Below are 17,587 nucleotides of genomic sequence, written 5' to 3' on the forward strand. Positions count from 1 at the left end.
CAGCCATCCAGCCCTCCTCTGTGCTGAGTCTAGCCAGACAGTAGGACCCTCAGCACCTCAGCCATCCAGCCCTCCGCTGTGCTGAGTCTAGCCAGACAGTAGGACCCTCAGCACCTCAGCCATCCAGCCCTCCGCTGTGCTGAGTCTAGCCAGACAGTAGGACCCTCAGCACCTCAGCCATCCAGCCCTCCGCTGTGCTGAGTCTAGCCAGACAGTAGGACCCTCAGCACCTCAGCCATCCAGCCCTCCGCTGTGCTGAGTCTAGCCAGACAGTAGGACCCTCAGCACCTCAGCCATCCAGCCCTCCGCTGTGCTGAGTCTAGCCAGACAGTAGGACCCTCAGCACCTCAGCCATCCAGCCCTCCGCTGTGCTGAGTCTAGCCAGACAGTAGGACCCTCAGCACCTCAGCCATCCAGCCCTCCGCTGTGCTGAGTCTAGCCAGACAGTAGGACCCTCAGCACCTCAGCCATCCAGCCCTCCGCTGTGCTGAGTCTAGCCAGACAGTAGGACCCTCAGCACCTCAGCCATCCAGCCCTCCGCTGTGCTGAGTCTAGCCAGACAGTAGGACCCTCAGCACCTCAGCCATCCAGCCCTCCGCTGTGCTGAGTCTAGCCAGACAGTAGGACCCTCAGCACCTCAGCCATCCAGCCCTCCGCTGTGCTGAGTCTAGCCAGACAGTAGGAGCCTCCACACTGCAGGCTGCAGGACACACACACATATGTGCACACATACACACTGACAGCAGCTACAGCTCATATGTGCACACACACACAACAGTTGACACGCACACACACACACACACTTTCAATTCAAGCAGCTAGATGAGGAATTCTGTAATCGCCTTGAACATGTCCCATTGAATACAGAGAAACACAAGTTGTACACATAGACAGAGGAATGCTGCCAGCTATAATCTGTGCAACTCCATAGCAACTCCATAGCAACACCATAGCAACTCCATAGCAGTTACAACTTATGTAAACAAATGATGCAACACTGTTTTATCTCTCTGAAACTCTCTGAAAAACTCTCTAAGAACTACATCCCAAATGGCACCCTATTTCCTACATACTGCACTACTCTTGACTATTGCCCTATTGGCCATGTTTATAATTAGTACACTATGTAGGTAATAGTATGTAATTTGGGATGCAACCATTAATGTATGAAAAATGATTCTATAATAGTATGATATCCTATAGCTCTGTGCTGTTTGGCTGACAGTTGTTGCATCATGCAACTCTGCCATGGTAGGATGAATGAATGAACAGAGCAGAGAATGGAATATAGCAGGCTGGGCTGCACAGGGAACTCTCTCTCCCTCTATCTCGTTCTCTGTCTCTCGCTCTCCCTCTCTCTCTCTCATCTCTCTTTCCCTCTCCCCAGCTCTCTTTCTCCCTCTCTCGTTCTCTGTCTCTCGTTCTCTCTCTCTCTGTTTCTCTCTCTCTGTCTCTCTCCCTCTCTCTGCCTCTCTCTCCCCATCTCTCTTTCCCTCTCCCCAGCTCTCTCTCTCCCTCTATCTCGTTCTCTGTCTCTTTCTCTTCCTCTCTCTGTCTCTCTCTCTCTCCGTCTCTTTTTCCCTCTCCCCAGCTCTCTCTCTCCCTCTATCTTGTTCTCTGTCTCTCTCTCTCTCCCTCCCTCTGGCTCTCTCTCTCTGTCTCTCTTTCTCTCTCCCCAGCTCTCTCTCTCCCTCTCTCTGTGTTTTGATGGGGTGGTGATCACTAGTCTGGTCAGTGTAAATGGTTACAGAATGCTGATACAGAGCTATTCAGAACTGACACAATAGAGCGAGCCGGTCGTCTCAGCCAAAACGGCCCGGACAGATTCTCCTCATAGCAATGTTATTACTGTTGGATGTCAGCTTCCAGCCAGCTTAGTAACAAAAGGTGGTCTCTCATTCCATTAGTAAGTTGACTGAAAATGTATCTCGTTATTCTGCTTTGGTCCAGTCTGGGGGTTGGAAGTCAAACAATAGCAAGGGGTTTCAGAATCAGACAGAGACACACACACACACACTAGAGGTCGACCGATTAATCGGAATGGCCGATTAATTAGGGCCGATTTCAAGTTTATTTTTTATTTTTTTTACACCTTTATTTAACTAGGCAAGTCAATTAAGAACACATTCTTATTTTCAATGACGGCCTAGGAACGGTGCGTTAACTGCCTTGTTCTGGGGCAGAACGACAGATTTTTACCTTGTCAGCTCGGGGATTCACTCTTGCAACCTTACGGTTAACTAGTCCAACGCTCTAACCACCTGCTTTACATTGCACTCCACGAGGAGCCTGCCTGTTATGCGAATGCAGTAAGAAGCCAAGGTAAGTTGCTAGCTAGCATTAAACTTATCTTATAAAAAACAATCAATCAATCATAATCACTAGTTAACTACACATGGTTGATGATATTACTAGTTTATCTAGCCTTTCCTGCGTTGCATATAATCGCTTAGGTACGCGTTGCTCCAACGTGTACCTAACCATAAACATCAATGCCTTTCTTAAAATCAATACACAAGTATATATTTTTAAACCTGCATATTTAGTTAATATTGCCTGCTAACATGCATTTCTTTTAACTAGGGAAAATGTGTCACTTCTCTTGCAACAGAGTCAGGGTATATGCAGCAGTTTGAGTCGCCTGGCTCGTTGCGAACTGTGTGAAGACTATTTCTTCCTAACAAAGACAGCCGACTTCGCCAAACGGGGGATGATTTAACAAAAGCGCATTTGCGAAAAAAAAGCACAATCGTTGCACGAATGTACCTTACCATAAACATCAATGCCTTTCTTAAAATCAATACACAGAGGTTTATATTTTTAAACCTGCATATTTAGCTAAAAGAAATCCAGGTTAGCAGGCAATATTAACCAGGTGAAATTGTGTCACTTCTCTTGCGTTCATTGCACGCAGAGTCAGGGTATATGCAACAGTTTGGGCCGCCTGGCTCGTTGCGAACTAATTTGCCAGAATTTTACGTAATTATGACATAACATTGAAGGTTGTGCAATGTAACAGGAATATTTAGACTTATGGATGCCAGTATTTCACTGAAAGGAAAAACGTTTTGTTTTCGAGATGATAGTTTCCGGATTCGACCGTATTAATGACCTAAGGCTCGTATTTCTGTGTGTTTATTATATTATAATTAAGTCTATGATTTGATAGAACAGTCTGACTGAGCAATGGTAGGCACCAGCAGGCTCGTAAGCATTCATTCAAACAGCCCTTTCGTGCGTTTTGCCAGCAGCTCTTTGCTATGCTTTAAGCATTGCGCTGTTTATGACTTGTTTATGACTGTTTATGACAAGCCTATCAACTCCCGAGATTAGGCTGGTGTAACCCATGTGAAATGGCTAGCTACTTAGCGGGGTGCGCGCTAATAGCGTTTCAAACGTCACTTGCTCTGCATGGGTAACGCTGCTTCGAGGGTGGCTGTTGCCGATGTGTTCCTGGTTCGAGCCCAGGTAGGAGCGAGGAGAGGGACGGAAGCTATACTGTTACACTAGCAATACTAAAGTGCCTATAAGAACATCCAGTAGTCAAAGGTATATGGAATACAAATCGTATAGAGAGAAATAGTCCTATAATTCCTATAATAACTACAACCTAAAACTTCTTAACTGGGAATATTGAAGACTCATGTTAAAAGGAACCACCATATGTTCTCATGTTCTGAGCAAGGAACTTAAACGTTAGCTTTCTTACATGGCACATATTGCACTTTTACTTTCTTCTCCAACACTTTGTTTTTGCATTATTTAAACCAAATTGAACACGTTTCATTATTTATTTGAGGCTAAATAGATTTTATTGATGTATTATATTAAGTTAAAATAAGTGTTCATTCAGTATTGTTGTAATTGCCATTATTACAACAACCCAAAAAAAAAAAATGTCCGATTACCCGGCATCGGCTTTTTTTTTTGGCCCGCCAATAATCGGTATCGGCGCTGAAAAACCATAATCGGCCGACCTCTAACACACACACACACACACACACACACACACACACACACACACACACACACACACACACACACACACACACACACACACACACACACACACACACACACACACACACACACACACACACACACACACACACACACACACACACACACACAGGTAAAAATCAGTCGTTCTGTCCCTGAACAAGGCAGTTAACCCACTGTTCCTAGGCCGTCATTGTAAATAGGAATTTGTTCTTAACTGACTTGCCTAGTTAAATAAATAAAGTGTGCGTGTCTGTCTGTCTGTCTGTCTGTCTGTCTGTCTGTCTGTCTGTCTGCGCACATGTCTGCATCTGGTTGTGTGTACAGTATGTGCCTGTGTGTACTGCATATGAGAGAGAAACATTCTAGAATGGCGTCCGTTCTGATTTCATCCAAGGTCAGGGAGTATTGGGGTCTGGAAGAGAGATTGAAATAAGACCGTCAGAGGAATGTACTGTAAGACATTCTACCATCAGTAACCAGGCATAAATAACAATGTCAAAAGAATTAGACATTTTCCTGTGTTAGCAATTTAAACTCTGCCCAGAGAAATGCTCTGTAGAAGGTCTATGTCCACTCTCATCCAGAAATAACATTCTGCATCCCAAATGGGATCCTATTCCCTACATAGTGCACTACGTTTGACCAGAGCCCTATGGGTGTCCCTATGGTTAAATTGTAGTGCACTATATAAGGAAAAGGGTGCTGTTTGGGATGCAGACACAGTATTGAATAGTTCAAAGTAAATACATATTTCCAGTTGTGAGTCTGGTGATACTAAAAATGAAGGGCACAGTGTGAGATAGTCCCAACAAGGTTTGAGTTGTCTACTGGTCCTGGTCTCCCTGAAAAACACCATCAGATTCTCTGGCACACACACACACACACACACACACACACACACACACACACACACACACACACACACACACACGCACACACACACACACGCACACACACATTTTGTATTTATGGGTCAGTAATTGTGCAGACATGGCTTAGGGGCATCGTTCATTCATACTCATCCATAGTAGGTTGATGGGAATGTCCTAGTGGCCTCCAGCAGTCTAACCCTATACACACCCCCCTTACACACAGACGCATGCACAGATTACTTCTCTCTATGACACAAGAGGGTCTGCTTTGACATCACTGAGCCACAGGAAACCAACTCTCCTATTTTTGGTGAGATACAGCCAGGAGAACCCTCTCACTCGCCTGGGCTTTAATACGTTCATAACACACACACACACACACACACACACACACACACACACACACACACACACACACACACACACACACACACACACACACACACACACACACACACACACACACACACACACACACACATACACACACACACACACACATGAGACCTGGATAAGATAAAGTCAGGGGAGATGTCTCTACAGAGTTAGGCACATTGTGGGAGAGTGTCTGCACTGCCTTTAGTGAGATGCAGTAAGCTGATGGTGTGTGTGTGTGTGTGTGTGTGTGTGTGTGTGTGTGTGTGTGTGTGTGTGTGTGTGTGTGTGTGTGTGTGTGTGTGTGTGTGTGTGTGTGTGTGTGTGTGTGTGTGTGTGCGTGCGGGCATGTATCACTCATACGATGTAAGGCTTTGTTTTACAATATTAATAAAAAGGGTTCCAAAAGGGTTATTCGGCTGTCCCCATGGTTTCAGGCAGAACACGTTTTGGTTCCAGGTTGAACCCTCTGTGGAAAGGGTTCTACATGGAACCCAAAAGTGTTCTACCTGGAACTAAAAAGGGTTCTTGAAAGGGTTCTGCTATTGGGACAGCCGAAGAACCCTTTTAGGTTTTAGATAGCACCTTTAGCTCTGTGATACACTGCTGGTATAGCAGTCGATATATTATGCTAACAGAAAACACACAACATTTCAAATCAAATCAAACTTTATTTGTCACATGCGCTGAATACAACAAGTGTAGACCTTACCTTGAAATGCTTACTTACAAGCCCTTAACCAACAGTGCAGTTCAAGAAGAGTTAAAAACAGCCATGCAATAACATCTATGTTTTAACAGCCATGTAATAACAGCTGTTTTAACAGCCATGTAATAACAGCTGTTTTAACAGCCATGTAATAACAGCTGTTTAAACAGCCATGTAATAACAGCTGTTTAATAACAGCCATGCAATAACAGCCATGTAATAACAGCTGTTTTAACAGCCATGTAATAACAGCTGTTTTAACAGCCATGTAATAACAGCTGTTTAATAACAGCCATGTAATAACAGCTGTTTTAACAGCCATGTAATAACAGCTGTTTAATAACAGCCATGCAATAACAGCCATGTAATAACAGCTGTTTTAACAGCCATGTAATAACAGCTGTTTAATAACAGCCATGTAATAACAGCTGTTTTAACAGCCATGTAATAACAGCTGTTTATTAACAGCCATTTAATAACAGCCGTGCCGTAACAGCCGTGCAATAACAGCCGTGCAATAACAGCCGTGTAATAACAGCCGTGCAATAACAGCCATGTAATAACAGCCGTGTAATAACAGCCCTGTAATAACAGCCATGCAATAACAGCCGTGTATTAACAGCCGTGCAATAACAGCCCTGTAATAACAGCCGTGTAATAACAGCCGTGTAGTAACAGCCGTGCAATAACAGCCGTGTAGTAACAGCCGTGCAATAACAGCCGTGCAGTAACAGCCGTGTAATAACAGCCGTGTAATAACAGCCGTGTAGTAACAGCCGTGCAATAACAGCCGTGCAGTAACAGCCGTGTAATAACAGCCGTGTAATAACAGCCGTGTAGTAACAGCCGTGCAATAACAGCCGTGCAGTAACAGCCGTGTAATAACAGCCGTGTAATAACAGCCGTGTAGTAACAGCCGTGCAATAACAGCCGTGCAGTAACAGCCGTGTAATAACAGCCGTGTAGTAACAGCCATTTAATAACAGCCGTGTAGTAACAGCCGTGCAATAACAGCCGTGTAGTAACAGCCGTGTAATAACAGCCGTGTAGTAACAGCCGTGTAATAACAGCCGTGTAATAACAGCCGTGCAATAACAGCCGTGTAGTAACAGCCGTGCAATAACAGCCGTGCAGTAACAGCCGTGCAGTAACAGCCGTGTAATAACAGCCGTGTAGTAACAGCCGTGTAATAACAGCCGTGTAATAACAGCCGTGCAATAACAGCCGTGTAGTAACAGCCGTGCAATAACAGCCGTGCAGTAACAGCCGTGCAGTAACAGCCGTGTAATAACAGCCGTGTAATAACATCCGTGCAATAACAGCCATGTAATAACAGCCGTGTAATAACATCCGTGCAATAACAGCCGTGCAATAACAGCCGTGCAGTAACAGCCGTGCAATAACAGCCGTTTAATAATATTAGAGATCCCTATTTTCATCTCCCGAAATCCATGATCATGCTCACGGATGAGGAGGGTTTTGCAAAAAGGTACTTCCATAGAATATGCTGTTACTTTCTTCCTTTAGTAGTCCAGTACAATTCCAAGGCCCAATCCACGCCCCCCATGCGATATGCACTTGTGGAGATCTGAGACGATTTGATTGGTAAAAGCCATGTATGGAAACTTCCCCCCCGCCTATCAGAGGGCACATTGGAGCTATTTCCAAATTGCTTACATCTGTCAAATCCTCTCTGATCTCCACAAGTGCATAGGGCATAGGGTCGATTTGGGTTTAGGCCCTAGTGATCTAGACAAGCAGTTTGGGATTAGGCCCTTGTGATTTAGAAAAGCAGCTTGGTTCTCTTGTCATAACAACACAGTGTTGGAATGACAAGCAGCACCTGTGTTTCTAACCCCTCAGAGTTGTGTGGGTCTTGTGGTGTTTGGTCAAAAAGCAAAAGACACATTTCCAGGGACTGTAAGAAAAATCTGATTATTTTTCTTCAAGCTCCCAAGTTCAGCCAAGGCTACCCCCCCAATTCACTACAATAACACATAGCAACACGTGTTTTGTGTGTATGTGTGTGTGCTTATTTGTGTGTGTGTGTGTGTGCGTGCGTGCGTGCGTGCATGGATGTGTAAGGTATACTCTAACCTCTTTCCCCTCTCTCTCTCAGGCGTCTCATATGACTGGATCAGATGAGGACGGGGACAGTGGCTGGGATGCATGGGGCACCTGGAGCGACTGCTCACGCACCTGTGGAGGAGGGGCCTCTTACTCTCTACGCAGGTGTCTCAACGGAGGGTCAGTATCACACACACACACACATTCGTGGGGAGGATGGGAGGTTATATCCTGGGGAGGATGGGAGGTTATATCCTGGGGAGGATGGGAGAATATATCCTGGGGAGGATGGGAGGTTATATCCTGGGGAGGATGGGAAGTTATATCCTCGGGAGGATGGGAAGTTATATCCTGGGGAGGATGGGAGGTTATATCCTGGGGAGGATGGGAGGTTATATCCTGGGAGGATGAGAGGTTAGATCCTGGGGAGGATGGGAGGTTAGATCCTGGGGAGGATGGGAGGTTAGATCCTGGGGAGGATGGGAGGTTAGATCCTGGGGAGGATGGGATGTTAGATCCTGGGGAGGATGGGAGGTTATATCCTGGGGAGGATGGGAGGTTATATCCTGGGAGGATGGGAGGTTAGATCCTGGGAGGATGGGAGGTTAGATCCTGGGGAGGATGGGAGGTTAGATCCTGGGGAGGATGGGAGGTTATATCCTGGGAGGATGGGAGGTTAGATCCTGGGGAGGATGGGAGGTTAGATCCTGGGGAGGATGGGAGGTTAGATCCTGGGGAGGATGGGAGGTTATATCCTGGGAGGATGGGAGGTTTAATCCTGGGGAGGATGGGAGGTTATATCCTGGGGAGGATGGGAGGTTAGACACTGGGGAGGATGGGAGGTTTAATCCTGGGGAGGATGGGAGGTTATTTCCTAGGGAGGATGGGAGTTAAGATCCTGGGGAGGATGGGAGGTTATATCCTGGGAGGATGGGAGGTTATATCCTGGGGAGGATGGGAGGTTTAATCATGGGGAGGATGGGAGGTTATTTCCTGGGGAGGATGGGAGATTAGATCCTGGGGAGGATGGGAGGTTAGACGCTGGGGAGGATGGGAGTTTAGATCCTGGGGAGGATGGGAGGTTAGACGCTGGGGAGGATGGGAGAATATATCCTGGGGAGGATGGGAGATTAGATCCTGGGGAGGATGGTCGGTTAGATGCTGGGGAGGATGGGAGGTTATATCCTGGGGAGGATGGGAGATTAGATCCTGGCGAGGATGGGAGGTTTAATCCTGGGGAGGATGGGAGTTTATTTCCTGGGGAGGATGGGAGATAAGATCCTGGGGAGGATGGAGGTTAGACGCTGGGGAGGATGGGAGATAGGATCCTGGGGAGGATGGGAGGCTAGATCCTGGGGAGGATAGGAGATTAGATCCTGGGGAGGATGGGAGGCTAGATCCTGGGGAGGATAGGAGATTAGATCCTGGGGAGGATGGGAGGTTATATCCTGGGGAGGATCGGAGGTTAAATCCTGGGGGGGATGGGAGATTAGATCCTGGGGAGGATGGGAGGTTAGATCCTGGGGAGGATGGGAGGTTATATCCTGCGGAGGATGGGAGATTAGATCCTGGGGGGATGGGAGATTAGATCCTGGGGAGGATGGGAGGTTAGATCCTGGGGAGGATGGGAGGTTAGATCCTGAGGAGGATGGGAGATTATATCCTGGGGAGGACAGGAGATTAGATCCTGGGGAGGAGGGGAGGTTAGATCCTGGGGAGGATGGGAGGTTATATCCTGGGGAGGATGGGAAGTTATATCCTGTGAGGATAGGAGATTAGATCCTGGGGAGGATGAGAGGTTAGATCCTGGGGAGGATGGGAGATTATATCCTGGGGAGGACAGGAGATTAGATCCTGGGGAGGATGGGAGGTTAGATCCTGGGGAGGATGGTAGGTTATATCCTGGGGAGGATGGGAGGTTATATCCTGGGAGGATAGGAGATTAGATCCTGGGGAGGATGGGAGGTTAGATCCTGGGGAGGATGGGAGGTTAGATCCTGGGGAGGATGGGAGAATATATACTGGGAGGATGGGAGGTTAGATCCTGGGGAGGATTGGAGGTTATATCCTGGGGAGGATGGGAGGTTATATCCTGGGGAGGATTGGAGGTTAAATCCTGGGGAGGATGGGAGAATATATCCTGGGGAGGATGGGAGGAAAATATACAGGGGGGGATGGGAGGTTAGACGCTGGGGAGGATGGGAGATAATATCCTGGGGAGGATGGGAGATTATATCCTGGGGAGGATGGGAGATTAGATCCTGGGGAGGATGGGAGGTTAGACGCTGGGAGGATAGGAGATTAGATCCTGGGGAGGATGGGAGGTTAGATCCTGGGGAGGATGCTAGATTAGATCCTGGGGAAGATGGGAGATTATATCCTGGGGGGATGGGAGGTTAGATCCTGGGGAGGATTGGAGGTTATATCCTGGGGAGGATGGGAGGTTATATCCTGGGGAGGATTGGAGGTTAAATCCTGGGGAGGATGGGAGAATATATCCTGGGGAGGATGGGAGGAAAATATACAGGGGGGGATGGGAGGTTAGACGCTGGGGAGGATGGGAGATAATATCCTGGGGAGGATGGGAGATTATATCCTGGGGAGGATGGGAGATTAGATCCTGGGGAGGATGGGAGGTTATATCCTGGGGAGGATGGGAGATTAGATCCTGGGGAGGATGGGAGGTTAGACGCTGGGAAGGATGGGAGATTATATCCTTTGGAGGATGGGAGATTAGATCCTGGGGAGGATAGAAGGTAAGACGCTGGGGAGGATGGGAGGTTAGACACTGGGGAGGATGGGAGGTTATATCCTGTGGAGGACGGGAGGTTAGATCCTGGGGAGGATGGGAGGTTAGCCGCTGGGGAGGATGGGAGGTTATATCCTGTGGAGGATGGGAGATTAGATCCTGGGGAGGATGGGAGGTTTAATCCTGTGGAGGATGGGAGAGTAGATCCTGGGGAGAATGGGAGGTTAAATCCTGGAGAGGATGGGAGGTTAGACGCTGGGAGGATAGGAGATTAGATCCTGGGGAGGATGGGAGGTTAGATCCTGGGGAGGATGGGAGATTAGATCCTGGGGAGGATGGGAGGTTATATCCTGGGAGGATGGGAGGTTAGATCCTGGGGAGGATGGGAGGTTAGACGCTGGGGAGGATGGGAGGTTATATCCTTTGGAGGATGGGAGATTAGATCCTGGGGAGGATAGGAGGTAAGACGCTGGGGAGGATGGGAGGTTAGACACTGGGGAGGATGGGAGGTTATATCCTGTGGAGGATGGGAGGTTAGATCCTGGGGAGGATGGGAGGTTAGCCGCTGGGGAGGATGGGAGGTTATATCCTGTGGAGGATGGGAGATTAGGTCCTGGGGAGGATGGGAGGTTTAATCCTGTGGAGGATGGGAGAGTAGATCCTGGGGAGGATGGGAGGTTAAATCCTGGGGAGGATGGGAGATTAGATCCTGGGGAGGATGGGAGGTTAGATCCTGGGGAGGATGGGAGATTAGATCCTGGGGAGGATGGGAGGTTTAATCCTGGAGAGGATTGGAGGTTAGACGCTGGGAGGATAGGAGATTAGATCCTGGGGAGGATGGGAGGTTAGACACTGGGGAGGATGGGAGGTTTAATCCTGGGGAGCATGGGAGGTTATTTCCTAGGGAGGATGGGAGCTAAGATCCTGGGGAGGATGGGAGGTTATATCCTGGGAGGATGGGAGGTTATATCCTGGGGAGGATGGGAGGTTTAATCATGGGGAGGATGGGAGGTTATTTCCTGGGGAGGATGGGAGATTAGATCCTGGGGAGGATGGGAGGTTAGACGCTGGGGAGGATGGGAGTTTAGATCCTGGGGAGGATGGGAGGTTAGACGCTGGGGAGGATGGGAGAATATATCCTGGGGAGGATGGGAGATTAGATCCTGTGGAGGATGGTCGGTTAGATGCTGGGGAGGATGGGAGGTTATATCCTGGGGAGGATGGGAGATTAGATCCTGGCGAGGATGGGAGGTTTAATCCTGGGGAGGATGGGAGGTTATTTCCTGGGGAGGATGGGAGATAAGATCCTGGGGAGGATGGAGGTTAGACGCTGGGGAGGATGGGAGATAGGATCCTGGGGAGGATGGAGGTTAGACGCTGGGGAGGATGGGAGATTAGATCCTGGGGAGGATGGGAGGCTAGATCCTGGGGAGGATAGGAGATTTGATCCTGGGGAGGATGGGAGGCTAGATCCTGGGGAGGATAGGAGATTAGATCCTGGGGAGGATGGGAGGTTATATCCTGGGGAGGATCGGAGGTTAAATCCTGGGGGGGATGGGAGGTTATATCCTGGGGAGGATGGGAGGTTAGATCCTGGGGAGGATGGGAGGTTATATCCTGCGGAGGATGGGAGATTAGATCCTGGGGGGATGGGAGATTAGATCCTGGGGAGGATGGGAGGTTAGCCGCTGGGGAGGATGGGAGGTTATATCCTGGGGAGGATGGGAGGTTAGATCCTGGGGAGGATGGGAGGTTAGATCCTGAGGAGGATGGGAGATTATATCCTGGGGAGGACAGGAGATTAGATCCTGGGGAGGATGGGAGGTTAGATCCTGGGGAGGATGGGAGGTTATATCCTGGGGAGGATGGGAAGTTCTATCCTGTGAGGATAGGAGATTAGATCCTGGGGACGATGGGAGGTTAGATCCTGGGGAGGATGGGAGATTATATCCTGACGAGGACAGGAGATTAGATCCTGGGGAGGATGGGAGGTTAGATCCTGGGGAGGATGGTAGGTTATATCCTGGGGAGGATGGGAGGGTATATCCTGGGAGGATAGGAGATTAGATCCTGGGGAGGATGGGAGGTTAGATCCTGGGGAGGATGGGAGGTTAGATCCTGGGGAGGATGGGAGAATATATACTGGGAGGATGGGAGGTTAGATCCTGGGGAGGATTGGAGGTTATATCCTGGGGAGGATGGGAGGTTAGATCCTGGGGAGGATGGGAGGTTAGATCCTGGGGAGGATGGGAGAATATATACTGGGAGGATGGGAGGTTAGATCCTGGGGAGGATGGGAGGTTATATCCTGGGGAGGATTGGAGGTTAAATCCTGGGGAGGATGGGAGAATATATCCTGGGGAGGATGGGAGGAAAATATACAGGGGGGGATGGGAGGTTAGACGCTGGGGAGGATGGGAGATAATATCCTGGGGAGGATGGGAGATTATATCCTGGGGAGGATGGGAGATTAGATCCTGGGGAGGATGGGAGGTTAGACGCTGGGAGGATAGGAGATTAGATCCTGGGGAGGATGGGAGGTTAGATCCTGGGGAGGATGGGAGATTAGATCCTGGGGAGGATGGGAGGTTATATCCTGGGAGGATGGGAGATTAGATCCTGGGGAGTATTGGAGGTTATATCCTGGGGAGGATGCGAGGTTATATCCTGGGGAGGATTGGAGGTTAAATCCTGGGGAGGATGGGGGAATATATCCTGGGGAGGATGGGAGGAAAATATACAGGGGGGGATGGGAGGTTAGACGCTGGGGAGGATGGGAGATAATATCCTGGGGAGGATGGGAGATTATATCCTGGGGATAATGGGAGATTAGATCCTGGGGAGGATGGGAGGTTATATCCTGGGGAGGATGGGAGATTAGATCCTGGGGAGGATGGGAGGTTAGACGCTGGGAAGGATGGGAGGTTATATCCTTTGGAGGATGGGAGATTAGATCCTGGGGAGGATAGGAGGTAAGACGCTGGGGAGGATGGGAGGTTAGACACTGGGGAGGATGGGAGGTTATATCCTGTGGAGGACGGGAGGTTAGATCCTGGGGAGGATGGGAGGTTAGCCGCTGGGGAGGATGGGAGATTATATCCTGTGGAGGATGGGAGATTAGATCCTGGGGAGGATGGGAGGTTTAATCCTGTGGAGGATGGGAGAGTAGATCCTGGGGAGGATGGGAGGTTAAATCCTGGAGAGGATGGGAGGTTAGACGCTGGGAGGATAGGAGATTAGATCCTGGGGAGGATGGGAGGTTAGATCCGGGGGAGGATGGGAGATTAGATCCTGGGGAGGATGGGAGGTTATATCCTGGGAGGATGGGAGGTTAGATCCTGGGGAGGATGGGAGGTTAGACGCTGGGGAGGATGGGAGGTTATATCCTTTGGAGGATGGGAGATTAGATCCTGGGGAGGATGGGAGATTAGATCCTGGGGAGGATGGGAGGTTATATCCTGGGAGGATAGGAGGTAAGACGCTGGGGAGGATGGGAGGTTAGACACTGGGGAGGATGGGAGGTTATATCCTGTGGAGGATGGGAGGTTAGATCCTGGGGAGGATGGGAGGTTAGCCGCTGGGGAGGATGGGAGGTTATATCCTGTGGAGGATGGGAGATTAGGTCCTGGGGAGGATGGGAGGTTTAATCCTGTGGAGGATGGGAGAGTAGATCCTGGGGAGGATGGGAGGTTAAATCCTGGGGAGGATGGGAGATTAGATCCTGGGGAGGATGGGAGGTTAGATCCTGGGGAGGATGGGAGATTAGATCCTGGGGAGGATGGGAGGTTTAATCCTGTGGAGGATGGGAGAGTAGATCCTGGGGAGGATGGGAGGTTAAATCCTGGAGAGGATGGGAGGTTTAATCCTGTGGAGGATGGGAGAGTAGATCCTGGGGAGGATGGGAGGTTAAATCCTGGGGAGGATGGGAGGTTTAATCCTGTGGAGGATGGGAGAGTAGATCATGGGGAGGATGGGAGATTAGATCCTCGAGAGGATGGGAGGTTAGATCCTGGGGAGGATGGGAGGTTATATCCTGGGGAGGATGGGAGGTTAAATCCTGTAAATCATTAGATGTTACAGTTTACATTTTCTTTAGAGAGCAACAGTTTGAAGGGTCAACTCTATGGGAGAAGAGCTGCCAGTCATTCACATTATATCCAATCTATGACACATTGCATCCCAATGGTAGTGAGTTTACTCCTGGTACTACACGCAGACACATACAGACAGACAGAGGAACAGACAGACACACAGACAAACAGACGGTACACACACACATCCGTCCTAGCACAACATTGGTATTATTCTCCATTGTTCTGAACACTACTCAACCTGTGCATCACCTTAGTGTTGGGAAATTACTCTACTCTCTGCCAAAATCATACCCATGTGGCTCAGTTGGTAGAGCATGACAATGCCTGGGTTGTGGGTTCAATTCCCATGGGGGATCAGTACGAAAAAGTATGAAAATGTATGCACTCACTACTGTAAGTCGTGAAAAAAAAAGTAAAATGGTTTACAACAGCACAAATATAAAAATAAAAAAATGAAATGATAGAGCTACTAAACAGGGTTAATTGGCAACAGTGATTATGGAATGAATCCTGTATCCATTTATAATAGAAACAGGGAGAAGACAATTACACACACACACACAGTATTGACCTTTGGACGGATTCAGGGGAGATTTTATTACCCTGCTCTGTCAAATTGGGGTCATCGTTGCTCAATTGAATGTTTCCTATGTGTTAAGAGTGGTGCTCAGAGGGGTGTAGGGTTGCTGATGGGACACAGATGTATATCTTTCCTTTTTAACGTCCCTCTCTTTGGCCTTTCAAAGACATTGACAAGGGTATCTTGTGTTAATGCAATAGGAAGTGGTGTTACTACAATACAACTGTTGTTTATGTTACTTTTTGACATAGTTCTGCTACGTCCCAAGTGACACCCGTTTCGCTACGCAGTGCATTCCTTTTTACCAGACTTTGGGCCCTTGTCAAAAGTAGTGCACTATAGACGGGTTAGCTGACAGTCTGATCAACATTACGAAAACGATACACGCGCTTCAATGGGGCAGAAGTCTGTGTGACGAGCTAAGAGCTCGTGGGGGCATCTAAGCCCTCGTGGGTCATTTAAGCCCTGAACGATGCCTGACAGTCAGCTCTCCCAGGTTGCGTGCCGCACCCAAGCCCACAGCCAATCGCATGCAAGCAACAACACAGCGAACTTGGCTAGTCTTGTGAGTGAGCTAGCTAGCTAGTTAGCTAGGTAGTGTTGTTAGCTAGCTAGCTAGCTAGTTATCTATGCTGGTTGTTAACCTCTGTAGGGTCGGCGGGACAAAATCGTCCCACCTACGTAACAGCCAGTGGAATCCTGTGGCGTGTTATTCAAATACCTTAGAAATGCTATTACTTCAATTTCTCAAACATATGACTATTTTACACCATTTTAAAGACAAGACTCTCGTTAATCTAACCACACTGTCCGATTTCAAAAAGGCTTTACAACGAAAGCAAAACATTAGATTATGTCAGCAGAGTACCCAGCCAGAAATAATCAGACACCCATTTTTCAAGCTAGCATATAATGTCACAAAAACCCAGAAGACAGCTAAATGCAGCACTAACCTTTGATGATCTTCATCAGATGACAACCCTAGGACATTATGTTATACAATACAAGCATGTTTTGTTCAATCAAGTTCATATTTATATCAAAAAACAGCTTTTTACATTAGCATGTGACGTTCAGAACTAGCATACTTCCGGTGAATTTAGAAAATTTTTACTAAATTACTCACGATAAACGTTCACAAAAAGCATAACAATTATTTTAAGAATTATAGATACAGAACTCCTCTATGCACTCGATATGTCCGATTTTAAAATAGCTTTCGGTGAAAGCACACTTTGCAATATTCTCAGTAGATAGCCCGGCATCACAGGGCTAGCTATTTAGACACCCAGCAAGTTTAGCCCTCACCAAAGTCAGATTTACTATAAGAAAAATGTTATTACCTTTGGTGTTCTTCGTCAGAATGCACTCCCAGGACTTCTACTTCAATAACAAATGTTGGTTTGGTACAAAATAATCCATAGTTATATCCAAATAGCGGCGTTTTGTTTGTGCGTTCAAGACACTATCCGAATGGTAAAGAAGGGTCACGAGCACGACGCATTTCGTGTCAAAAGAATTCTAAATATTCCATTACCGTACTTCGAAGCATGTCAACCGCTGTTTAAAATCCATTTTTATGCCATTTTTCTTGTAAAAAAGCGATAATATTCAGACCGGGAATCTGCGTTTAGGTAAAAAGACGAAAGAAAATAAAGTATGGGGTCGACTCGTGCACGCGCCTAAGCCCATTGTCCTCTGATCGGCCACTTGCCAAAAGCGCAAATGTGTTTCAGCCTGGGGCTGCCTCGATATCATTCAGCTTTTTCCCGGGCTCTGAGAGCCTATGGGAGCCGTAGGAAGTGTCACATTACAGCAAAGATCCTCAGTCTTCAATAAAAAGAGCCAAGATGAACAAGAACTTGTCAGACAGGCCACTTCCTGTTCAGAATCTTCTCAGGTTTTTGCCTGCCATATGAGTTCTGTTATACTCACAGACACCATTCAAACAGTTTTAGAAACTTCAGGGTGTTTTCTATCCAAAGCCAATAATTATATGCATATTCTAGTTTCTGGGCAGTAGTAATAACCAGATTAAATCGGGTACGTTTTTTATCCGGCCGTGTAAATACTGCCCACTACCCCCAACAGGTTAACTTGCATAACTTATATGTTTATAATTGTAAGATACACTTCATG

The 17,587-nt window shown here is 47.9% G+C and overlaps 1 protein-coding gene across 2 annotated transcripts in view; it reads left to right on the forward strand.

The window, feature by feature from the left end:
* Positions 1–17,587, forward strand: part of LOC106591568 (ADAMTS-like protein 3) — a 282,134-nt gene that overhangs the window by 85,479 nt on the left and 179,068 nt on the right. For both annotated transcript variants that reach the window (XM_045689442.1, XM_045689441.1), the window contains exon 4: positions 8,078–8,205. In XM_045689442.1, coding sequence (XP_045545398.1) covers positions 8,078–8,205 — 128 coding nt within the window. The remainder of the gene's footprint in view (positions 1–8,077; positions 8,206–17,587) is intronic.

This window comes from Salmo salar, chromosome ssa11 (genome assembly GCF_905237065.1).
Source record: "Salmo salar chromosome ssa11, Ssal_v3.1, whole genome shotgun sequence".
NCBI lineage: Eukaryota > Metazoa > Chordata > Actinopteri > Salmoniformes > Salmonidae > Salmo > Salmo salar.